This window comes from Pholis gunnellus (genome assembly GCF_910591455.1).
Source record: "Pholis gunnellus genome assembly, chromosome: 10".
NCBI classification, from domain to species: domain Eukaryota; kingdom Metazoa; phylum Chordata; class Actinopteri; order Perciformes; family Pholidae; genus Pholis; species Pholis gunnellus.
In genome coordinates, this window is record NC_136537.1 from 14,647,661 (window position 1) to 14,675,045 (window position 27,385).

A 27,385-nucleotide genomic window follows, 5' to 3' on the forward strand; every position below is an offset into this window, starting at 1 on the left:
CCTGTAGTTTCTACCACAGAGTTTATTTGAAAAATGCATTGACTTGAACATTTTATTATGTGTATTTCTTGATCTGACAGTAGTTCTGGGAACATCCTACCCAAAGGTAGGGTTGGTAATCTTCAAAAACATTTTTGTTGTATTTGTAAATTCTTATTACATCCAGACGGCAATCAATGGATCAAATGTTCTAGCAGAAAAAAAAAGATCCAGTATCTGTGGCTGTCACAGGTCAGGGTCCTGGGAATGAATTGATTGTCTACCTGCCTGCCATGCTCTCATTGCGCATCAACACAATCTTCCATAAGCCGCTATCTTGACAGCTGTGCATACTAATGTTCGTTATATGTTTACGTTCATATTGGTACTTTTGGGGGAGTGGCTTTGGAAGTAGGAATGAAGGGATGGGCTGTTATTGTTGCTGACTTCGAACACATTTTAGTAGGACTGAGTGGAAGATATTTAAACATCCTTTTTAAATAGATCAATGCCCGTCCCCATCAAATAACATGGGCAGTTATGGTTTAGGTCAGGGGTGGGCAATTAATTTTTACCGGGGGCCGTATGAGCAACCCGAGCACTGCTGGAGGGCCACATCGACAATATTTCAATTAAATTTTGCTCAATATTATTTTTGATATACCGTAAGATAAATAATAATAATTTCATTGAACCTAACTTGACTTTATACAAAAGCAGATTGCTTTTGATGGTTTTATTTAAACTCTTAATCCTTAAATATTTATATTAGGCTATGTGAAATTGAAATAAGAAAACAAAAACAATCATTGAATCACTGCAATTTATTTTTATTTTTTTATTAATTTATTAATATTAATATTAATTTATTTTTAATATTATTTTATCTCTGGGGGTGTGAAGTTTGGTAAGAAGTCCTTGTTGGGTTTGCAGTTTTACCATCAACGCATCAGCCTCCCTTGCGTGCTCTTCATCAGACAGATTCCGGTATTTATCCTCGTGCTTCGTCGTGTAGTGGCGATTCAAATTATAATCTTTAAACACAGCAACCTGTGTACCACAAATTAAGCACACGGCTTTACCTTTAATTACTGTAAAGAAATACTTGGCAGTCCATGTCTTGTTGAAAACACGGCATTCGTCATCTACTTTTCTTTTTTTAGCGTGAGCGGACATCTCGGGGGAAACCGGGCATCACTTGTCGCTGTGCACCTTCACTCACAGGTTACGCACGGACATACGTCCATAAATAACACTTTTCAAAATAAAAGCAGCACAGTTGTATTGCACGCACGACATAGATGTTTTTTTAAATTTATTTTGTAATTTGTGATTGCCGCTGTTCACCTTCACTCACAATCACGCACGCGCATACGTCCACACGGAAGTAATACAAATAACGCTTTTCAAAACAAAAGCAGCACCGTTGTATTGCACACTCGACATAGATATTTTTTAAATTTATTTTGTAATTTATGATTGGCCTCACGCGGGCCGGACAGGGACGCACAAAGGCCCGGATGTGGCCCGCGGGCCGTAAGATGCCCAGGTCTGGTTTAGGTAGATACTAGTGGACAGAATAGCTGGTGGTATCGCCACTCTTCCAAACCTGCAGTGGGAGGTTTGTGGAGGCGGATGAACGATTGTACAATATTAACATCCGGCAGTTTGAGGGTAAGGTTCTCCTCTCACCTTTCTCATGGAAGTGAGAATCAGGAAACGAGTACAGAAAGACTGTGATGCATTTTCATTTTTATCTAGTTCATCGGAATAAAAGTTCACTGCAAATCTGTTATGTCAGTGCGTAAGCAGTTATAAAAACATGTAAACACAGCGTCAATAGGGAGGTCAGGAGCAGAATATTAACGCTGATTGAATTATTCCAACGTAGAAACCCATAAATCCTGAGCGGATGTTATGCAGTATCAGGCAAGTAATGCTTGTTGTGTTTCACAATCTTTCATGGTTCACAATCCATTTCTGAATTCAATTACCACCTGCCCCATGGGCATATAGAGCTTCCTTTGACAACTGGTTCAAAATAAAGTACTTAAAACATCCCGATCAAATATTGTAGGGAGAATATGATCGGGGTTCTCAAGCTTTTTTGGAAATGGGGACTGGCAAGCTGGCAAAGAGTAGTGGGTGGGTGGGATTCTTTGTAATTTAAACATACAAAATGTATCCACTCTGTGAATATGCAAATGTGTCAGACACAACATGTCCCTTACTTCACTATAACGTCCATTATCAGTGTGTGTGCATTGGCGGCATCACATTATACACAACCTCTTACCCCAAGAAGGGATGCACTCAAGCTGCCAATACCGAGTACCGATCAGATACCAGTGTTTAATTGATAAGCTGTATGCCTCATTCTGTGGATGTGACTGGGATCGTTCTTTTATGTGTAATGGAGCATCAGGCTGACTTAACCACTGCTTTCATAACTCTCTGAAACAAAATGTAACAAATAAATACATAGATATGAATGTTCTGAATTGTTATCCAATACGAGATTGTCCTATTGTCATTGATACCCGATCCGGCTATTGGAATCAATATCCAATATCGAAGTCGATACTGATATCAGTGCATCTCTAATTTAAAATTGAGCACAGATAAAATGTCCCCCTTCATAGCCTGAATCATTCTGTACATTAAACGGGGGATGATCAGCTCTTGTCAGATAACATCCATGCAGCCCAGTAACCCTCACTTTGGGTTGCGGCCCAGTCGTGGAGAATCACTACCCTACAGCATACCATCATGCTCTTTTCATATGCTGGTGATGCCATCAGCATTGTTCTACGCCTCCAAATTAGCGTGTGCACTGTTCCACTGTCCCTTTGCCTTTGAGGTATGGGTTAAGGTGTGGTATCTCAATTACCTGCATGGTGCAGTATTAACCTTATGCAGAAGCAGGATCTATTTTTAAATGCAAAAGACTGTTTTGTGAAGCCCTGACTGGGGAAGAGGCAGCTTACTGACCTTGAAGGTTCATCAGTATGTAGTTTTTCACTTGTAATCGCAGGGGGCTTTCAAGACAGTGACTGAAGGAGAATATTTTTTCTGCATGGCTACGTACACTGAGTCGGTCCCCCATGGGATTCTGTTTGATGTGAGAATAGCAGACTGCTCAGATGTGTGTTTGTGTGAGATACATTTTACTTGCCCTGAAGAGTGCGTGTTGATGTGTGTTGGTTATTTATGAGACTGTTATTAATGGATCCTGCTTTTCTGTTTATGGATGAGCATGCGTATCAACATTAATGGATTACAAGCTCCTACTATAGTTATAGTACTGATAGTACAGTGTCATAAGTAGTCTTCCTCTTTCCCTCCTTAAGCAAGCAGTAATTTACTTTCATAATGTGTGACCTCATCATCCTGGCTCTATGATACCCCCCCTCCCCCTTGGAGGCCTGTTATACCACAAAAACACACAGGGCCATACTGAACAGCAGCAGAGGGGACTGGGCAGTGCTTGGGAGATTTTCTCATTTTATTTCATGAGTATATATGTCTATCTCTCAGTGTGTGTGTGTGTGTGTGTGTGTGTGCAGAGGAGAGACAAGCAGAGAAGGAGAGAGAGAGAGAAAACGAAAACAGGGGAGACGAAGGGGAGGGAGTGTGGATCATGCATGTGCATTAACTCAGCTCCAGCGGCACAGCAGCAGCAGCAGCAGCAGCAGCAAACAGAAACAGCAGCAGCACAGGAGGGAAAGAGAGCGAGAGAGAGAGGGAAGAGAGCGAGAGAGCGAAAGAGAGAGAGAGAGAAAAAAAGACAGAGAGGGAGAGTTGGAGGGAGGGTAGTAATCTCAGGCACAGGAACAAAAGCTGCGGAGGACTGCTTTCCATCTCCACTAAAAGAACAACGGAGGAGTAACAGAAGGAGGAGGGGGTGGTCATGATAGTAGTGAGACAATAACGGAAGAGAAGAGGCACATTATAGTAAGTAAGGACTGAAATCGAGGCGCTCCTCTTCCCTGCTCTCCATGTTTTTGGGGACTCAACGTACCATTGCCTTCGTCTCCAACCCAGAGGAGGATGTCTGTGTCGGGGAAGAAGGAATTTGACGTGAAGCAGATTCTCAGGCTCCGCTGGCGCTGGTTCAGCCATTCATCCCAAGGTTCAGCTGGTGGTGGAGGGGGTGGCGGGGTGGGAGGCTACATCCAGCAGGATGGCCTGGATCACAGAGGGCCGGCTGTCCAGGGCCGGCTGAAGAGTCACTCACGGGAAAGAGGTGTTGGAGGACTCCGGAAGACTAACAGCCCGGTCCACAGCATCTTGGCTCCGACGCCAGGGCCCACACCTGTCTATGTTAGAGCAGGTCAACAATCATGGCACCATCAGCAGAACACCATTCAGGGTCTCCAGGTCAACCAGGAATCTTCAAAGAGCAGCTCCTCACCCAGAACCCCAAGGAAGGAGGACACCATCACTGGCCAGGAAGATGTAAAGAACAGCACAGTGGAAACTGCAGAGATGGAGGCCAGAGAGAGGTATGACTGTTAGGAGACATTACATTCTTAGGAGACACAGATATATTATGTGGTGCAGCATCAGTCACTGTGCATGCTCAGTTAGTGGAAACCAGACTATGGGAAGCTATTTTGGGAAGCCATGGTTCCCTCACCTTTCAGAGTGAAAGTATAGCTTCTTGATAAAATCTGCATCTAATTGACTGAGGCAGCACCTCAGGATCAAAAAGCAAGAATGTTTTGTTGCAATCAGGAAAAACAGCCATAAATTCTGTATTCAACATTTCTGAGACTAAATACATACATATATGAAGCTTATATCTACAGGCTATTAAGTTAAATATCTGCACTTCCAGATCCTTTAATTAAGCTAAAATGAAATGATCTGCACAGCTATCATTTCCCGGTTTGCTGTGGCTCGGCAGCTGCCACCATGGCTCACCTGGGGATGAAACACTCTCCTTGTCCACAGCATGTTAGGGAGGATAAACCAATAAAGCAGCCTTTTAATTATTCATAGGACAAAAAGCCAAGGCTTTCTCTGCTGCCTTGTGTGTGTTGTAGTCCAGATTACATGCACTGTATGACCTTCCCTGATTCCTCCAGAGTATTTAGTTTTTACACATTACACTATTGCATTCTTCCATAGAGTTAAAAGTGGATAGCGGGACAGAGCCATTACATCATACTGGACTTATAAAAAGAGGAAGCAGTGCAATCACATGAATTATCTAGACTGCCTCGACAACCACTTTATAAGCCAAAAGCTATCATAGCTAGTGGCTAGCAGATGTGATTACATTTATTTTCTACTTACATCTTTTCAAAAATCCTGATGCCAAACCAATCAGGGTCATACGTGTTTTTCTTGCTATAAATCCCACCACCTGCATCTCCAGGTTGTGTTTTTTTCCCCGTCTTCCCTGAAATGCTACATCTTCTTCCAGGAAGTTAACAGGTTAGAGCGTACGTGTGTGTTTACGTGTGTGTGTGTGTGTGTGTGTGTGTGTGCGCTGTCTGGCAGAACACGAAAAGCACCTCACATCAAAGATGAAAAGACCAAGTCTCCCTTTTATCTTGTCTGTGACATTCTGAGGTGATTGGTCCTTAAACAAGCGTGCTTTTGTTCCATGCACCTGGTGATGAAATGAACAATGGAAGTGAACCTGTCCCTTTGTTTTGTAAAGCTCATCATGATACGACAGGTAATTCTAAATACACACTCTCTATCTGCAGCCAAAAATGTGTCAATGTGGATAAAATGACACACATTTTATCCACATGGACACATTGGACGGTCGAGTTCCCTGAACAGAACATGAATTATTCTGAGTTAAGATCCGGTTTTGGAATCAGCTCGACGTTCTGCTCTTCGTGTTGGTATAATTGGCAGATGTTCATGTTTTGGAGTCCCTGTATGTCAAAAGTACATGCATAAAAGATGAGCCTCACAGTTACAATGTGTAACTGTGAGGCTCTCAAGGGGGACCTTGAGTTCATGTTGGCCATGTAAACTACTACCCATTATATTTTGACCATGATACAGACATTTTTAATGGTCCTTCTCTGTTGGATATTATTTCCTTGGCTCAGCTGTACTTGGTTTTAGGGATATACAGCAATGAATTTGATAATCAGACGTTGTTTTTGACAGTATTGTTTGAATTTCTTCTTGACCCCAAACTGTTAACAATGTACAAAGTAATGAAATCACTCATTCTTCTAAATAACAGTATATCATTAAGAATATTGACAGCCACTTCCTCATTTCGTATAAATAAATGCGTCACAATGTCAGCACCTCTTATACATAATGAATACATCATGGAATTTGTGTGTTTCTGATCTTGCAGTGGCTTGAATAGCAAGGCTGCAAAAATTAGTTTGGCTTGAGATAAATACTTTTTGTGTGTGGCATGGTGGCACTTTCCCAATTAAGTGCGTGATAATAGAGATGCAGTCACTCGATATCTGTGAAGGATTATTTGCTGGAATGTTTGGACAAGCGCTGCATCTGTACAGTAGAGGTACAAAGTTGAAGAGTGAACAAGGCCAGTGACTGCATGACGCATTATGGCTTGCATGTTCTTTGGTGGCTATGCAGATGTGTGGATGTCACTGAGATATGCACATTCATTTACTCCACCAGCTGGGTGGCCCTATTATGTCTCACATCATAAATCCTTGACACATAATTTGTCACAATCCCTCAGGCTGAATGAAGAAATGAGTTCTGCTGACTTTGAACAATACAAAAGTTTTAGCCGTTACTCTGTTGTAAAATATATGTCAGTCATTTTGTGGTACATGCCCCTCAGCGATTAGCTTTATTCACGTAATGTCTATAAGAAATCCACGCCATCAGCGTATTTCATTCGTTCATTGATTTGGTTTCTCACTTTTGTTATTATTATTTAAGATTGCTGTCAAACTGCCAAACTGCCAAAGTCAACAAATACAGCTTATCCTAACAATGTGAGCATATATTTAGGATTCTGCTTGACTTAATGAATTGATGTTTGCTGTTAATATGCGTCAGGATAAATGCAAATGTTCACATTGGTCCACAGGTATTTATGTCGCATGAAGGTTCTTGGAAACATTAACATTGAGCTAATGGAATTTTTTTTTTCTTTGCATTTAATGTAGCTAATTAAGTTTTATAGCACATTCAAAAAGTCTGCCAGGATGCCATAGAGTACTGAAGATAATTAAAAAAGTCAGTGACTCATATACTGTATGTTGCGGTCTATGCTGGTATAATTATTCTCATTATGTTAGAGTTGTGAAATCAAATGTAGTGAAATAAGTAGCAGATAATATCATGATGTTTCCCACCTTTTCTCCTAACTCTCTATACTCACTCTACAGTAATCTGTATATATCTATTTGTTGTGTCCTCATGACTCTCATCCAAATAACCTCTCCCCATCATTGGCAGAGAATATATGACAGACGTTAACCTGAATGGAATGGAAACCCTGACCTCTCCCACATGAACACTAACAGAGGCTTGAGTCAGCGGGCTGTTAGTTTGAATGATATCTCAATTCCCTCTCCACCGCCTTGGAGAAGAAATACCACCACCTCTCACCCTGTCAACAGCAGTAATTCAGATATTTGTTGGATATCTCATAACACCACAAGGCTTATAGGGTCTTGGTCTGGTTGTGACACATCCAGCGGAGGTGTCTTTAAGAGGCTGTAAATTGCAAAATACAGTATATCTGTTATAATCTCAAAATGACATCCTCAGAGGTGTAAAGGATTTTGTATTTCACAAATAATTGATTCTGAGCATTCTTCAACTTCGCCAAATCAGCATTCTGTACGCAACAAGGCCACCTCTGATGGAAGCTAAAGATCAAGCCGGAGTTTTCCGTAGCCCCTTCTTATGCTTTTGCAGAAGGCAGTGAACAGAGATAGAGCAGCATTATATGCTCGACACATTCCTCATTTTTGTTCAAATGTGGATCAGTCATTTTTTCCCCCAAATGGACCTAATTCAAAGGAAATCATCGCAGACACAGCTTTCTATGAATTTCACATTGGACACTCGGGGCCATTACTTCATTCAACAGTTTCTGAGGCACTCTGTAATTTGCAAAGAAAAATAATCACAGAGGCATGGACAACTATAATCAAGCTGACAATGTGATATCGTAGACAAGAAAAAATAACTAAACTAACTTAACTAATTTACCCTGTTTTAGGGTGTCCCCAAATAACATACATATCTAATGCAATAGCCCAAATGCACAAAGGATCTAACGATCTAGATCTATAAATATCTAATATATACAGTAAACCACCCAGGACCCACTGCTGTAATAATGTGGATTAATTTGTTTACCCACTAAGATTAGATGCAGATAAATTATGGACAATCCAACAATGATGACAGTCTCATACACTATGCGAGTTAACCTGCCATCAGCAAAGCAGTGAGGAGCTTTCTGCTAAGATCTACAGATTTTTCACTTACAGGTTGCCCCCAAACACACACACACACACACACCCACACACACCCACACACACACACACACACACACACACACACACACACACACATACACACACACACACACACACACACACACACACACAATTTACACCAAATTCATCAGCATTACAATGCAGAGTTCAGCATTGTAATCACAGTTAATCTATGGACAAGGACCAAAAAATCGCAATATGGAATTAAGATTTACCATATCAATACCATTAAAATGTACCATATTTGTACCCTTTTCAAGGCAATTCCAGTATTAATATGCTGTGCGTAACAACAGGAAAAATTGAATTGCTATTTTGAAATTCATTCATCTCCTGGCACATTATTCCTCAGTGGCTCCAAGCAGATATTTCACTTAAGTGTGCAAGTCAGTTATGGAGAATTTCATTATTAAACAAACAGATATTTCAACTGCTGGTTTTTCATTTTCACTGTGCATGATTTCTCCTCTGGATGCAGTTTCTTAATATTCTAAACAGGAATTGGTATGCCACCTGAGATGTTCATTAGCTGTTCACAGACATTCTGCTGATATGACTTTTATACCATCACTTTGTCTTTACAAGGTGCATGGTTTTGGAAAAGCTATAAGGAAGCAATATTTCATTTCTGTATGTGACAATTTTCCACTGCACTCTAACATTAAGGGCTTGCTGGCCACATTCAGAGCAGATTTCAAAAGACAAGGTTCCCGTATGCAGCTTCATCCATCATTATCAATATTAAGTATGTCCGGTATAACAATGGTATCAGAAGAAGAATGTCTGCTGCAAAGCCTTGGTGAGATAGTAAAGAGCAGAGAGGAAAATCTATTTCTGTACAGAGTTATCATCCCAGCCTCACTGCTGGGATCAAGTTATTACAGTCAGTGTATATCTCTCTCTCTACAAAGCTGAATGACAGCAATACCGATTGTCAAAGCACATGAGGCATAAAGATCTCATGGAATATATAGACTTGGCACATGCTGCATGAGGCTTTGTAGGAGTTGTTGGATTCTCAACCCAACCCAAGCTACTCAGCAGCCTTCTGGGGCAAACGGCGGTTATAATCCATTTTGAAAGAGACATATCCCATTTGGGGACGGGCAGGCACGACTTTCCCATTTGTAGAGGGATGGAGTTGACACTAGCTGGAATAATACTGAGATACTCAGCAACATGTCTGACTCGTAACCTTTACGGCTAGGGGCTAATCCTGGCCGATGAAAGCACATCTTGAATCATCCGACCATTCATTTAGGAGGGTAGTTTCATCACAGTGAGAAGTCAGACTGATTACAGCGGAAGGAAGGGATATTGAACATGTCATTTTAATATTCTAAAAAACTCCTCTGTATTATTGTCAATGAGTGTCTTTTTCATATTAGCACTGTATTTTGTGCTTAAAATAGAGCAGATGAAGATTCCATTGCACAGCCTTAAAACAGGCTCCTAAACACACCGTTTCTGATTTACCTGAATAGCTTAGAGTTTTTAAATATGCAGTTCTTTTCTCAGATTCAATTATTCACATTGTTGTGATGTCTTTGGGAAGGTGTGAGGATCAAATGAAAAGACTTTGCTCACTGAAGTAAATACATGTGTACTGTACGATAAATTGGGATTGTATTCGTTTGTATAGGCTAATTTACCTCCTCGTTGTTCTAGGAATGCAAGTAAGTTCATTGAAACAGTTTGTAGACCACAAAAGAAATCTATAGCATGTTAGAGTCTGTGACTCTCTTTGAATTGCTTAGTAATATGTGATGTACAGCAATGTCCCTACAGCAGTTTCTCTGGAGCAAGGTGTTCTGGGGCTTTAGTGCCTCAATAAAATTGGGCTATACCTCTGATGATTCAACCCTCTACTGAAAGCGAAATATACCCCACAGAGAAATTTACTGCTCCCTAGAATGTGATACCAAAGCAATTAGTGTCGGAGAGATTGGTAGGCATGAAAAATCCTTACAGCATGCCTTGGAGCCAATACAAAGGCAATGCATCTCAGTTTTAAGGCCCTATTGCTTATTCAGTCTTGTTTGGTGTTCCTCTCCAAGACTCCAGAGTCAGTGGGGAATAATCGTGACAGGGCAATAAATTACTCTCGCATTTAGCATAAAGTCTCCCCATAAAGATTAGACTACAGGATACTGCAGTGACTGGAGGGCGATATAAACATTTCCCAGAGGGAAAATGTTGTTGCTTTTGGTAATCAAAGAGCAGAAAGTCACACACTCTGCTAAAAACTTTACAATAGTGTGTTAATCAGGACATCGACAAGAGCCATCGCCCCCTCCATCCCTCCTGTGTTATCAATATTGGTATGTGCCAGTACATTGTGCTGCCAAGCACGACGGGGTTTTCAGTTCGTTTGTATTGACAAATCTGTAACTTTTATTACTTTATGCAGCTCTCATATCAGTATGACTGGTAATGAGTGGGGACATAAAGTGTCAATTTAAAGAGCAGAGACTTTTTCTTCTTGAGCACAAACAGTCTTTACACAGCCGCAGGACCGTGAGATGACAGTAAATTCCCTCTGAGAGGCGGCTTGGGTCTGTTTATGTAGCGTAACAGACAACCCTAAATGTCAATGAGTGGACTTTCTCTGTGAAGGACACCAAAATGTCTGGGCTGCATTATTTGCCACGAGTCTGAGAGGGATTACTTGGGTGCCTGTAGAACAGCATGTAATCTAGCAGCCCGTGGGGACAGGGACCCAGCGTCGCCACAACGCTGCAAGGAACAGGCTTGTTCACTTGTTAAGTCCCTGTCTTTGGAAAACCCGCGTGCACACAAAGATATGCAGATGCACACAGGAACAGACACAAAGGCATACACACATACAGACACAGGGAAATTCTGTCTGGAAAGCTGTTGCATAGATTGTGGTGCTTGCTTGTCCCATTAGACTGCATCTCTTAGTTAGAGACTTATGTGTGGAGTTTAGTCCATAATAGTTTTAATTTCAGCTTAGAGCGGCAGGAAATATGCAGATAGACTGCAGTGAATAGAGGATTCAGGAGTGCCATGTGTCCGAATAAGCTCTTTTGTGTCCTTAATCATTTGTTTCTTATCTTGCTGTGTCCAGCTTTTCAATTTTATTTTTAGTATTTCATAATTATGATAGTGGGCAGGGAGAGGAAACTCTCTAAAATGTATTAATTAGCTTAATTAATTAGTCCCTAAATAAACTGTCTGTTAATTTCACCTGAAGGGTCCAATGTTGTTGTTGTTGTTATTGTTTTTTGCCTGAGTCCCCAACAAGTGAAGCTATGATTACAGTTCACTATTTCCTACACATGGCGATGTCCAAAACAAACAATGGCCAAAGGTTAACGCAATAAAACCTTCTCTGGTTATTTAGAGAAGACTTCATGCAATGCAAAGAAAGTGCAGAAGTATTCCAATTAAATGGACAAGACGCACACAATGCAAAGATGCTGTAGACATACAAACAGGGTCTATTGCTGTTGTCTATACATCTCCTCTCTCTTCCACAGGTTGGCTCTGAGCACCTTCTCCAGAATGAACACCAACTCCTCTGATGAGTTTTTCCAGGCCACAAATCATGCAGAACAGACTTTCCGTAAGATGGAGACCTACCTCCAGCACAAGCAGCTGTGTGATGTCCTCTTGATAGCAGGGGATCTTAAGATACCCGCTCACAGGTTGGTATTTGTGTCCTCTTTGATTGCATTAATCACACCTGCATCGGTTTGATTTAAGAGATACACAAGCTCATCTGGATTCATTTCATTAAGTTGTTGATGCAAGCGTTCAGGCGTTGGTCTTGACCACAGTTTGCATTCTTAAATACATTTCGTCAGTCGCAATCCGTCTGACGAATAATGAAATAATATTTAAAATTCAAGATCTTTCTGATTTTCAGGTGACAGGAAAGATATGCAAACTCCACGTTCCCTGGTTTGCATCTACATAATGCACATTGCTGTGATCTAATTACACACCTCTGCCCTTCCTCATTTCCACATTACATTTGTGAAGTGGATGAGCACGGCGATCCAATACATGGAGGTGTCAATATTTGGGCATCCAGCCCTCGGTTGAATGGCACGACATCAAATCTCCTGAATGCAGAGAGGCATCCCGTTCATTGCATCACGTTCACCGAGTGCATGTGCTTGTGTATGTCTGCCTGCCTGCCAGCATATTTTGTTAGTTCATCCAAATAGATTCACGAAACAGAAACCAGAATGCTCCACAGAGAGAAAGGAGTATCAGTGACTGACCTAGTTGAAGAAATCAGCTCTCTGACTGTTTTAATGTGGCTTTGTATTTGTTCATAGGACACAACCAAGTAAAGCAGGGGCGGTGTGACAAAATAAATGAAACATGGTATAATAAGTATTTATATAAATATATATTTCAATATTAGAAACCACAACATTATGGAAATATGGTATTAGACTATTGGACTGTGTCACTTGATCTCAATTCCTTGTGTTGTCATATGATCTCTCCCTGAATCAACCCGGGTTATGAGAGCTAGACAAATGAGCTAACAAAAATAGAAGTCTGACCAGTGCAGCTATTAGCAACATGGAGTATGTGGGGTCATTTCATTTATCATACACATGTGGAATGATAGAGAATGTGTGGGAACAGTACCTAGCATGGTGCGAAAGCATTCTGTTAGAAACAGTACTACATGAAATGATTACACCGACAGTGCAATGTGATACTGTGATACCTTTTCTTATGCTGCAAAGCTACATTTGAGGAGACACAATCTACGGATTTATTCACTAACCACTCAAAATAATCAGCATATAGATCCCCCGTAGACATGCAAACTCATGTGCGGTACAAGAGCATTAATCCACTGCGTTTTCTTTACGGCAGACTGGTCCTGAGTGCCGTGTCGGACTACTTTGCTGCTATGTTCACCAGCGACGTGAGAGAGGCAAAGCAGGAGGAGATCAAAATGGAGGGAGTCGATCCAGAGGCCCTCAGATCCCTGGTTCATTTTGCCTACACCGGTGAGTGCTCGTAAAGACATTCACTAGCTCTTGTAAGTAGTTATGAGACTTCTGAAATCCAGCATGATTAAAATGGATCAATAAGGCAATTCCTCACTGGGCTGACTGACTGGGCAACACTTAAACATAGCGTTGCTTTATTCTACAAGACAAATCCATTTGGAGAAATGTTGGGAAAATCCATATCCACAGTATTCAAATTGTAAAATGGGGTAAAATTATATAATGATGATTATCCAGTTTGTTTGATTGCAATACTTCTCCCACCGCTGTATTTACCATTATGTTTACATCCAGTCGTGACATAAAATTATGTTTTGCTTGTCCTGACATTGCAGGCGTCCTTGAGCTGAAAGAGGAGACCATTGAGAGTTTATTGGCGGCAGCTTGCCTCCTCCAGCTTTCACAAGTCATCCAGGTTTGCTGTAACTTCTTGATGAAACAGCTGCATCCTTCCAATTGCCTGGGAATACGCTCCTTTGCAGACGCCCAAGGCTGCGTGGACCTGCTCAATGTGGCTCATAACTACACCATGGTAGGAGGGCGATTAGCGCTGTACCACATTTACATGGCCGGGGTGGGCTAAATTATTCATTTTGGAGGAAGAGATCACACTCTCAAAGTGACTCTTCATTGCATGATTACACACAGGGAGCTGCGCTAATGAAACAGTAACAAGAGTATTTTAAAATGTGGTTTAATTAACACTATACGTACTGAGAGGCAGCCTACACTACAGTGAATCAAATTTACTCTGCTGCACATAATCGAAGCCTTTCTTTCAGTGCACATCTGATTTGTATTTTCAATATAACGTGTAATAACCAATGTTTTGTGAATGCAGTATAATATATATATATATATATATATATGTATGTATACATATATATATATATTTTTTTATATACATATATGCTGTATATAAATATATATATATGTGTATATATGTATGTATGTATGTATGTAATATATATTAAAAAATATTGTATATACATATATATACATATATAGTATAACAATTGGTATACTGTACATAACACATTGAAATATGTATGGTTGTCCTCTGGAGACTATTTAATTAAAATAACCTGTCATAACCTGTAAAGGCGTACACTGTCGGTGTCTTGGTTATTTATATCATCTAATTTCAGCAGAGAAATGGGTGACGTCCACATTTGAATAGAAATTGAAAAGTTTCATGCTCTTACTTCATCTAATTTGGTTTTGTGGCTGTTAGTAAGAGATACCACGTTGCTTCATATTGAGTAGCGCACTGCCAGACTTGTGAAAATGTGTCTGCTATAGATTTCTGCAAGGAATATTTGCACTTTGATTAAGATTCATGCACATATTTGTCAGATAACGTCTTGTTTGGCCACGCAGAAGTGACAGCATGAGGCAGGCGTTATCTCCTAGAGGACATCTGCTCAGTCTGTTTACATAGGCCCCATCCCGGACCAGGAGGTTAATCTAATCATCAGACTGCACAAGAGGTTCAACTTCCTGTTCAATCACTTCGGTAATGAGCAGCGAGAGCTGTGGGCTTCCGCGAAGTCCGTCATCTGGTTTGTGAGTGGAGCAAGTTGTGTTTTGATAAGCTTGTTTTTCCTGTTTGAGCAAGGCTGCTGAGATCCGCCCCAACATCCTTTTCCTTTATGAAAGAGTTGCCCTCTTTCGTTGCAGTCGTTGAAAAAATGTATTGTTATATTGTTTGGGATGACAGTATTTATTTCCAGCAATAAAACAATATTTCAGTTACATATCTGCTGCCAGGTAAGTCTGCAAAAACCACTGCTGTAATGAATGAATGCAACCCACAATTGGCTAATAGGTAAACCCCCGAGTCTAGATCGCAAGTGTATCAGACGTCTTTTGCACTCACACGTATCACAAAACAGATACGCTCTTATTTTAATCTCTGCAGATGTTCGCACTTGCTCCGTCCAGGTGTGCGTCTCAGCTCCGCCTCACGGTCGTAACTGAGGCTTGAAGCGTCAAGTCTATTTTTTTTTACATTAAGCATTCAAACGTGAGGGTGATGCCTAATAGAGGCTGGGGTTTGGTGATGCACTCAGCAGTATTATCGCTTGTGGCCCCTACCGGGCGGGGCCTGTTAAGAGTAGTGAGGGAGAAGTCAGCAAGCAGTCAAATGTAGTATAAAACGGGGTGTTTTGAGAAACAACGAGAGGAGCGTTCAGTCATAGCTGGCCATCCAAAATTGTATGCAGTTTGCTGCAACAGAATACGAGAAGCATGGACAGACACAGAGGTGCACACTCAGAAATAATAATTAATACTACAGAATTTGTGTATTTGAATGAATGAATCCAAATTTAGAAAAATTGCAAAATATAGCAATCTGTCTTTGCCAGCCTCTGCAAATTGCATGGTAATCAACATGTTCTTAAAAAGTAATTCTCCCAGCCTCACTCCCATTAAACATCGGCGTTCCTCCGCCTCAGAAAACACTATTATTACGCAATTACTCTTTTGCAGTAGTTAAATCAATTAGTATCCTCTCCCGCTGATCTTGTTTTCCAAGCAGTTTACCCACCAATGAGTTTGCCAGCATCTAAAAACACATCCCTTTAAATGTTTATGAAACAAACTCGGTCGAGCTTTCAATTTAGTCGTCAGCTGTTCGGCACTGGTAATTACAAATAATTGGTTTAAAGCAACGTGAAAGAGTTGGATGGCTTTTCTCCCTCAGTGTTACCACAACAGATCAATAGATGTCCCTCATTTCATTAGGGCTGTCTGTGTTGAGCTCTGAAAAAAGACACTCTCATAATGGATTGGACAGAGACTCTGTAATTTGTTGCAAGTTGATGATCAATAGCCTGCTTGTTTTTCTTAATTGTTGAGCATCCAGTCTCAGTTATTAAAGCAGCTTAACAATTAATGCTCAGCTGCCTTTTTGATGAAGGAATCGGCCTGATTATGGCCGAGGATTGCTCCGTATGTCTTTCATGTGTTTTAATGTTGAACATAACATACTGTAGAGGCAGGAGGTTGTTTTATATAGCATCATCTCTAATGGAACTGCCCAGAGACAATGTCCTTGAAGAGGTAGCCATGCAGCGCTGTAATATCGTCTGGGCTTCTGGCCAGCAAATGGAAGATCAATCTTAAGAAAGGCAATAGAGAACAGCTCCCACAAAAACTTAGAGCTGGACACTGTATTGGTGTGATGGTAATGTTGGTGTGCAGTGCTTTTGTTTCTCATTAAGCATCTTATATTGGTTTAACGGTGTCATGTACAATCAGCAGCAAAAATGTTGTATGAGCGTATGAAGAGGCATTTTCTGGAGACGCTTTATGCCAGATTGATTTGTAGCCTGCTGTTGCATGGATGTTAAGTGAAACAGGTATGTGTCAAAATGTGTGAGAGAGTATTTCACCATGAGTTAGATAATAAATTGTCCATAAAGACCTCTAAATTGGCATTCTCTATCTATTTGCACTCATTTCTTTTCACCTCTCTGTCCTTCTGCCATCCTCATAGGTATAGAAACACAGCCACACACACACACACGCAGCGCTGCACCAAGCGTACTCCTCGGCTAATGACTGATGATTATCTGCCTCCTACCCGTCTCCTCTGCGTTCCAGGAACACTTCCTGGAGGTCATTCAGAACCAGGAGTTCCTGCTGCTCCCCACGGCTGAGATTGTTAAGCTGCTCTCCAGCGATGAAATCAACGTTCCCGATGAGGAGACCATCTTCCAGGCTTTGATGATGTGGGTGCGGTACGACGTCCAGCATCGACAAAAGGACCTTGGGGTGCTTCTCGCCTTCATCCGCCTGCCTCTTCTTCCTCCACAGGTGAGATAGAGGGTGAGGGGGTAGAGATGGTAAGAAAAAGGTATGGTTTTGCTCGAGTTTGCAGCTGTCAACTGAGCTGACTTAGTGTGACAGAAGGCATTGTTTTTTACCTTTTCTTTTTACCTTTTTTACGTACCCCGGGTGAGATTTTGGATTTACAATGCACTTTCTTACAAATGTTTTATTAATAGTTTTACAGGCTTTCAGACGGTTTGTCTATGACATGTCAGGCAATGGTAATAATAACTTTCAGAGCCTGACATAAAATATTCAAATGCCTTGTTTTGTCGTAGTAATAGTCTTAAATCCAAAGATATTCAGTTTACTATCATAAAAGCAAAATGAAAGCAGTCATTCCTGGAGGTGATAAGGAATATTTACCATTTTAGCTTGAAAGACGATCCAATCAATGAATCAACAACTTGTTTCAGCTTTAAGCACCACACATTTACTGCCTGTGAGACCAACCCTCAGTCTTCCAATTGACCACTAAAGGCAATGAACTACTGCATTGTCAATAATGCCTTTGTTTATGTTAGTGGCTGAAGAAGAAAAATCTCCCCTCTGAGTGATAAATCAAACTGGCATGACAGATACACATGACTTTTTATATGCATTGTCAGACTATGCTTGCTTGTGTTTGAATTATTATTGTTTTAAACACTGCACTGCAACTCATGTTTTATGAATGCTGTATTTCTGAGAGTAAGCATTGTTTTACAACTGTGTCTTGTCTCCCTAATTTACATAACATCAAATCCAGATAGGAATTTTTTGGCAGATCTGAAGTATGAAAATATCGCCCTTCTTTTTAATTATGGCAGCTTCATTCACAGATTTTTTTAAACTAATTTTGTACATATGTGCTTTATTTTTCACTCATATATATATATATATATATATATATATATTAGGTGAATAGATGCAGGATAAAAAACTACGTACAACATTGCTGTCTGCAAACAACAATGAAGTGATTGTTTTTATGAATATAAATGATATGAAAAATATGATCAGATACATTATCTCATCCATTGGGTAGGGAGATGTTGTTGGCTGTGATTCAGATAAACAATAGAAAGAAATCACTGTATTTGTCAAAACCGGTACTCTATTTAGTAGAAACTGAAACGTTGAGCAGACTAGCACCCCTGACGTATACCAAGATGAATAGTTTAAAAAAAACGTAATTCATGAAAATAAATTAAAAACATGTTCTCTTTTAAAAGTTACTACTTCAATCTGTAGTGTGAGGCTCAATATTATAGAGCGGAACGATGTTTATGTGGGTATTTTCCAAAATAATTGGTGAGATACTTTCTAAACAGATACAAAATATGACTACTGTGGCTACAAATGGCACTTCAAATAAACCATATATGATTAAAGACTTGCTGTTGCCACATCTGAAGATCTACAGTATTTATCTACAGTGTGTTTGTATTTTATTTAAGCTTACATTTAATCATACAAAAAGTAATTCTACATGAGACTAACCTGGCTTTAGATTAACAGGTATTTCAGTATATGTCTTTAAAGGTGAATTGTATCAACATGTGGCCCTTTTTCTACACATTATATCTTGAATACATTATTTCGTACAATGCAGCTTATTTAAAGTGATCCCTTGAAATGTAGCTCCTTGCCGATCTGGAAAACAACAAGATGTTCTCCGATGATCTGGAATGCCAAAAGCTGCTGATGGAGGCCATGAAGTACCATCTTCTGCCTGAGAGACGTCCCATGTTCCAGAGCCCAAGAACCAAACCTAGAAAGTCCACTGTGGGCGCACTTTATGCTGTAGGAGGGATGGATGCTACCAAAGGTATGGCCCACCGACATATACGCAGTGGTTATTCAGTAACAGCAAGACAGTATATTTAAAATGTAACGCTTGTTGTGTCTGTGGTTTTAGGATCCACCACTGTAGAGAAGTACGACCTGCGGACGAACACTTGGGTCCAGGTTGGAGTCATGAATGGACGCAGGCTGCAGTTTGGTGTCGCAGTTATAGACAACAAGCTCTATGTGGTCGGAGGGAGAGATGGACTCAAGACATCCAACATGGTGGAGTGTTACAATCCGATCAATAAAGTGTGGTCTACTATGCCTCCCATGTCAACACACAGGCATGGCCTTGGTGAGTGTGTCTCGTGAGCTCCACTTATTTGACTAAAAAGAAAGAACCCCACTGATAGATAATATAATAATTACAGAGAGGATGCATTGATGGATTCAAATTGCTTGTTTTATCCATGCAACAGTCTAAAACCCTGTTACTGTTTTGTATGAAATCTGATCAATGACTTATTCGTTGATTAATCAATTATACTTTTTTTTCAGATCTACATGTCATCAAGAAAACGATTTCAAAGTATCTTTGGTCATATTTGATATTTTGTGTATTTTTTAAACATTTTAGTTAAATTAGTGTTTCTCACAGGATTTTGTGAGACTATGCCCGGTGGACCTCAGACCCTCTTGAGGGTTCTGGGGGGCAAGAAATTATGTACATTTTAAGGTTAAAGGCATCAATCTGGTGCTCTTATTCATATATATATATATATATATATACATATATGAATTTATTGCTCTTTTCCTAGCAATACTGAAATGTAACAAAGCACAATTAGGCTACTCAAGTACTGTACTTGTGCTTTACTTGAGTATTTCTATCCTTTGTTTTACTAGTTCACTACATCTTAGAGGGAAATATTGTACTTTTAACTTCACTACATTATTTAGGCTAGTTTGCAGATTCAGATTCTTAATAAAAATACATATAAACCAGCTATGATGTATTATTTAGTATATAGCCTAGTTATTCAGTATAAAAGGTAGTTAAAATGAGCTCTGCTTTTACTAGCTGTAACATTAAGAAAGTCACCCCCGCTAAGCATGGTAAATGAGACAGGTGCTGTGTTTGAAGATGGAGTGCGTGGGTTGCCGGCATCGCCGCAGATTGTGGAGATTATGCAGTCCGCCCTGGTTAACAGTTGCGCCACAGGAAATGAGGACACAGCGAGCATTAAGTTCATGGCCCTCGGAAGCAACAAAGTCCAGACGAGGGTTTCTTTAAAGCCGACCCGGCCAGTCCGGCGAGCTACTTTCACTTTTTGTGGTTAAATAGAGCCGGTCGCTGCACGTAGCTGCGGAAGTAATGCGAGGCCAGACAGCCCATCCGTGGAGCAGTGTAAAAGTATTTTTGATTCGTTATGAAACTGCGGCGGGACAAATTAGACTTTGGCGGGCTGCCACAGCCTAGGTAATTAATGGGAAACACTCAATTCCTTCTACCTTTGTTGTCATGTTTCCAGTGGATGTGTGAAAACACAATTCTTACAACTATTTCAAGGTTTGAGGGTTCTAGCTCGTTCAGGCTACCTGGTGTTATGAAACACCAACAACTGCAGGAAGCATGCTCAGGAAGGTAACAGCTGGAGTGCTGGAAAAAAAGAAATCATACATTTCTTTTGAGGTAGACCTTTGATATTTTCCCATTCCCCTATCAAAGCTTGGCAGGTGGTGCTCGGCCCTGCTCTTCCTTACCCTTCCCTGCCCAATAAATCTCATATCAGAAGCGTTTTGATTCACAGTTGAAACAGGTCTGGGTAACAGAACGGGGAGATCTTGTCAAAGCGTTCAGCTCGCTCACTCAGTGTGGTCAGAGGTATCAGCCAGCCCAGGAGATCACACTGTACAGATTACCTGTGTTGTCTTTAATCTTTCCCGTAGCAAATATCTCCTGCTGCTGCGTCGTGCATATCTTGAGCGTGAATATATTTGAGCTTAGTGTCTATCAACACCCCTGGCCAACCGTTTCCTGCTGTGTGCATTAGGGGTGAAGACAAGAAAAAAAAGCATTTCTTTATTCCAAAGCCACCAGTCGGTAATAAAAGGGAAGTCTCCCTACGAGAAATGTTTCTGTCGGACAGTGTTTATGTCATTCGAGGTTCTCTGAATGCGGTCTTGCCCTCATGTTCCCTCCAAATAATTGAACTCTCACCAAAGGAAATAAGGGAGGTAATATAAAAATCCATTGTGTTGAAACATCCTCTGCTATGTTGCTGGGGAAAACCGCTTTCCTCTGTGACTCGAGAATGAGGAATAACAATGCAGTTTTATAGTCTTCCTGTTTTCTGAATAGATTTGGTTAGCTGTATGACTCACCCTGCCCAGTTCTAAAATGAAAAACATACCTCTGCATCAGCTCTCTCTAAGAACTGGTTCAAGAAAACAAGGCTTTGATTTGGAAATGTCATTCAATTTCATCGATTGTTCATGATCAACTTAAACAAATGCACATATTAATACACAAGTATGAAGCACAAAGGACTAATGCCACTGTGCAGGGAGCTGAACAGCCGGGAATTACCCATAATGCAGACTCTGAGACGTGCAGATTCAACAGAGATAATTTAAAGGAGCAGTGTGTAGGATTAGTGAAATCTAGCCGTGTGTTTGCAGATTGCATCCAAATGAACACCCCTCTGCTCACCTCCTCCCTTTCCAAGCATTGGGGAACTATGGTTGCCTTCAGGTCACCTAAAACGCGAGAGGCCCTCTTATAGCCACAGTGTTTGGTCTGTCCGTCCTAAGCTACTGTAGAAACATGGCAGTGCAACATAGCAGGCTCTGTGAAGAGGACATGCTCCCTATGTAAATATGAGGGGCTCATTCTAAGCTAAGAACATAATTCTTAGTTGAAGGCGATTATAAACTAATGATGGATTAATATATCCCATTACTGCCAGTAACTCCCACCTAAATCTCTTGTTTCCATTTGTGTAGGCATTGCTGTGCTGGAGGGCCCGATGTATGCTGTGGGAGGCCACGACGGCTGGAGCTACCTCAACACAGTGGAACGCTGGGACCCGCAGGCCAGACAGTGGAACTATGTGGCGAGTATGTCGACGCCACGGAGCACCATGGGAGTCACAGCGCTCAATGGAAAGTAAGTTGCTTTATCAAACCTAGGGACATTGTTATGCATGTTTTAGCTAAATCAAAATCACCTTGTTTGACCAGAAATTTAAGCACAACCATCATTTCGGCTTTAATTAAGATAAGCCATCTGTAGATGTCATGCAAAAACGATGTGATTTTAACAAAAACAAAATAAAGTAGTGATTAGGTTTATTCAAAAAAATTGATTTGCTGAGGGAACTGAACAAACATGAAAAATTTGAAAATGTGCTTCGGATAATGAACAGAACTAATGCAATATGCAACTTTGAATAGAGCATGCAGTAACACAGGTGTGATGTAATTCACAGTGCACAAGTCAAGGTAAAGCTGAAGTGCAGCATTGGTGCAGCAATAGTTTGACAACATTGCACTTCTTGAATGCAGAATCAACCTTTATGGTCTGTGTGAGATAAACGACACGGTGGCTGCAGTAGTTAGCAGCTCACAGCAAAGGCTGTTCTGATCAGTGTGGTAATTTATTCAGGGTAATCGAGACTCTATAAAAGCGAAACACTTTGTATATTTGTATGTATTAAATGCCTAACAACACTATTTAATATTAAATTAGGCAAAGAACCGACTGGCTCACAGCCTCATTTAAATAGGTTTGTGTGCTGAAGGAAGAACAAGCTTGCTGCTCGGCTACATCCAGTATTCAGTGTTAAAGTCAATGCAGAGTTATTTCTGCATCTAGGTCAAAAATAGACAACAAGGAAACTGTTTCCCTTGTCTCTACTTTCTGTCGGGCCTGTGAGCTACAAGCACTTAAAATACTGATGTGATTTTTCTGGGAGAGAACACTCACAAGGTACGGGGCCTTTAAAAAAAAATGCTATCCACACTGATGTATCTTGAAAATCTGTCACATCACCACTGTTCTATCATCATTTTTTACAACCATCTGATGTGAGCTACTGCCTCCAGCTCCACTAGCACTGTATGTACGTACATGTCAGACGTTAGAGATTTTGAACCCAATTTTATTTAATTTCTCAGATTGTTTGCAGTCGGTGGTCGAGACGGCAGCTCATGTCTGAGGTCAATGGAGTGCTTCGATCCGCACACCAACAAGTGGAGCATGTGTACTCCCATGGCCAAGAGGCGAGGAGGAGTGGGTGTGGCGACGTACAACAACTTCCTGTATGCTGTAGGCGGCCACGACGCGCCAGCTTCCAACCACTGTTCTAGACTCTCCGATTGTGTTGAAAGGTCGGTAAATGCCTCTTCCCTGGATAAAACACACAAGCACGAAAATGTTTCGGAAGCGCTTTTGGATTGCAGTTGAATTCAGTCATGGGTGGGGACGAGGCTGTAAGAACAAAAGGGAGACAAACTCATGATCCCCACCCTGTTCCTGCATTTCGAGACATGTCTGTATTATACCACAATACTCAATTGAAGAGATCATAGTTTCCACAGATGTTTTCTATTTCATAATATCTGGCTCCATCTGGTGGCCGTCATACCCTATATCTGACTCACTCTGGTAATAATTCACTGCTCAGAATACCTTCTTACTTTGTATTTTACCACCATTTGACATTTTATTCACACACCCATTTACTCAAATAATTAGTTTTCAAATAATAATAGTTATCCTTCAGCGTTTAATCAATGAGGCAGTAATAAAGGGATCTTTAAAACAGTGATTTTACTCACTGGAAAGCATTTTGAGTCATTTAAATTTAGCATTTTATTGTCGATTATATTAATGTGGCAGTCTCCAATATCAGACAATATTTTATCTTTCAAATTAATATTTTTGAAGTATTTTACAAACTATAAACTGAAAGCTTTAAACTTACTACCAACTTTCAGCAAGGCATGACTACATTTATGAACATTTAAATGACTTAATTATCCAGAAATCACTGAAAGAGAATCATGAAGGGCGTCTTCTTTGTCCTCATTTTTAGCGGTCAACATGGTGAAAACGACATTCAGCAACATCTTCCTTCACTCTTGAGTCCAGCTCTCGGTGGACCCAGCAGCCGCCAGCTGCTGTCCAAGAAACTATTTTTGCTTTTAGTTTCAGTCTGGCTCTCTGTGTGTGCTGAAAGAAGTTAACCATGCAGACATCTGTGATTAAAGAGGGGGGACATCAGGGTTTCTCATTAAGTGGGGATGGGACACGGTTTTCCTCTTGAGATTCATGTTGATTGGATAATTTAAATCTTTTTCAACCATAAAATCCCTAATGCAATAAACATTCAAAATATTGTATTACAGGTACGACCCAAAGACGGACACATGGACCACTGTGTCCTCCCTCAGTGTTCCCCGGGACGCAGTGGGTGTTTGCCTGCTGGGTGACAGGCTTTATGCTGTAGGTGGATACGATGGCCAGTCATATCTGAACACTGTCGAGTCCTACGATGCGCAGAACAATGAGTGGACTGAGGTAACCAATAATGTATCACAGTTACACAACTCTTATTATTGTTTTGGATATAAATAAAAATAGGGAACTTGAAAATTGAAAATGGTTAAAACTGTTCAATTGAATTGTAGCTTCTTTTTTGTTGTTGCCAGAACTGGTTACATATAACATCAGAGTTCCAGTTAAACACGCTTTGGGAGGATAAATCTGCTGAAGTCTCTGAATGCTATCAATATTTTATAGCTTGCTATGTCTTTTCTATCTTGCCTCTGTAACCCTCTTATCTGCATGAAGTAAAATGAGATTCCTTTTGAAGAGAGCCTCCGATGAGAGGCTGCATGTTAACCCCTCTGTCATCCTGTAGGAGGTCCCTCTCAACATTGGCAGGGCAGGCGCCTGCGTGGTGGTGGTGAAATTGCCTTGAGCGTTTTTTTGTCTCACGACAGCATGGGAAACAAATGAAAGAGCGGCGAAGAAGAGTGGACAAACACAACAACGGATCAAGGACGCATCCTTCGAGAGTCATGTTTTATTTTTTATTTCTTCTTTAAATCGGCTTTCCATATTTTTCTGAAGGAAGCACAGACAGAGCCTTGCCCATAAGCCATTGTTTCTATCATTAGTGGACATGCCTGTCCACTGGGGAGGCCTAGTTCAGAAACTGGAATGCACTGCACATTCTCCACATTCTCAACCGATCAAGAATTTTCATAGACTTGGCAGAGCTGTAGCAAGTGCCAAGCCTTTGTTGTACTGCTTTGTTATGATAGTTTTTTGAAACATTCTGTGTACGTCTGTAAAAATTAAATGTGAAATATAACATTTCGAGCAAATAAGCCTGTAGGTTAGTTTACATCTATACAGAGACTTTTCTTATCAGTGCCATCACATACAGTACACTATATTTTGGGGTTTATATTTCACTTTATAGCTACTCAAATGAAAGTTCTTATGATACTTAAATGTAACTTTGTTCCTGTGTCTTTCCTTCGTGGGTGGTCTGAAAAGATTCTTACTCTTTAGGGAAGAAGACCACTTTGAACATGAGTTTGAAGTACAGGAATGAAATCCAACTTTTTGGTGAAAAATATATTTGGACATTTTCTTTTTTTATTGAGCCTGTAGCTACAAAACACCAAAGTCATTTGCTTGTCTTAGAAGTCGTGTTACGCGTTGTATAAAAGTTTACAAAATTGTGAATTACAGAAAATATATCATATTGATATTTCACATTGCTGTAGATTTGTGTGCACTTTCTCAAACTATATTTGTGTTGATAGAATCAAACCTAAACCAGTGCACTCTGGTGACTACAGTTATTATTATTATTATTATTTTGTCTTTATTTCTGTGCATGCTGACTGAGCAAATGTTATGAGTTATACAATATTCTATATCAACATCACTGTCTGTTCTGTACTTTCTAGGGTAGGATGCCTTTTGGGTCACGTAGTTGATCTTAACATTCACAACACAACCATTAGAATATCACACAAGTAACAGCAAACTATGGCTGAGTGACACCAGGTGCATCCAAACCAGCATTCTACGTCTTATGTGCGTCATTCGGGAAACTTGATTTCCACAGAACTTCACTCATGTGGCTTTGATTAAAATGTTTAGGTTCCTAGTTGGTTGTTCCGCTCATAAAAGTTGAAACACTATTAACTTTATCACAATGACAACTGTAATTATAACATGATTTTGGGTCCAAATGTTAGTTTTTAATCATAATTTTGTACAGCATGCAAAACTATAAATAAAATGACTTCAGTCTTCTCTGCATGTTCAAATCCATGTTTAGAGCTGAATGTGGCCCCTCAGCGGGCGGGTTTTGATTTATCTTGTTCTGCTTTTAGTAAACTAAACTGATTCTTTGACTAAACAGACTTGGAAGCTTCTTTGAAGTCGTCATTAACCTCGGTGTTCTTCTTATTGCAGAATTGACGTTTTTTTTTTTTTTTAAATCAAGCGCATGTTTGTTGATATCACTCGACAGACTGAGGACCAACTGCCATTGCTTGCCTTCATTTTTTTCATTGTTTATCCTCGAAATAGTTTCAAGGTCCCCCCCAACCTCCTCTCTCTCTTGTTTGGTTAGATGTTGATGAATACAAAATACTGGCTTATGTGTTCACACGCAGAGTTCCAGTTATTTTCAAAATACACAACATATTACACACCTTTATCTTTCTCATTTTGAGGAATAGCTTCTTCTTTTTTTATTCAATCCGTATCTCAGATCGTGTGAAGATGAATCTCCTTCTCCAACTTTCTGTTTCTGTTTATCTGTATCTCCTTCTGTCAGTTCATATAATGGAGATCAATAAAGGATAATAGCTTTCCTCTGAGTTCACCTGTTCAGAGCATAATATTACTGAACACCCTAGCATGTAGAATTTACATCTCACTTTATATCTGTCGTATTAATTCAAAGGCAGAGTGTAATGTCTGTGGAAACACAAGCCAACAGCGATAAAAATAGCTGTATATAATTTGTTGCAAATGTGCATCATTAGATTTAGATTAGATATTATCCTGAGGGTAGCTCAGTATTGCTCAATCTCACATTCTATATCTGTTAGACAGTCTAGTTGCCACCCATAGTTTCAAAACACACCATGACCTAAACACTGAGCCAGTCAGCGTCACATGATAAGCGCATTCCTCAGAGTCATGAGGTTTCCAAGCCTGATGTGGATGAAAGGGCCATAGGAGAAGTGCTTTAAGTTACCATACAACCTAACAAT

General features: G+C 40.3%; 1 protein-coding gene across 1 annotated transcript; it reads left to right on the top strand.

The window, feature by feature from the left end:
• Window positions 1-4,029: 4,029 nt before the first annotated feature.
• On the top strand, window positions 4,030-26,650 carry klhl4 (kelch-like family member 4; the record flags this gene model as incomplete). Its single annotated transcript, XM_079168102.1, has 11 exons — window positions 4,030-4,484; window positions 11,963-12,130; window positions 13,326-13,462; window positions 13,801-13,997; window positions 17,075-17,287; window positions 18,926-19,112; window positions 19,203-19,427; window positions 22,079-22,241; window positions 23,252-23,464; window positions 24,485-24,656; window positions 25,000-26,650. 11 exons carry the CDS (start codon window positions 4,030-4,032, stop codon window positions 25,057-25,059), a joined length of 2,190 nt encoding a protein of 729 aa, XP_079024228.1. The 3' UTR covers window positions 25,060-26,650.
• Between the last annotated feature and the right edge of the window lie 735 nt (window positions 26,651-27,385).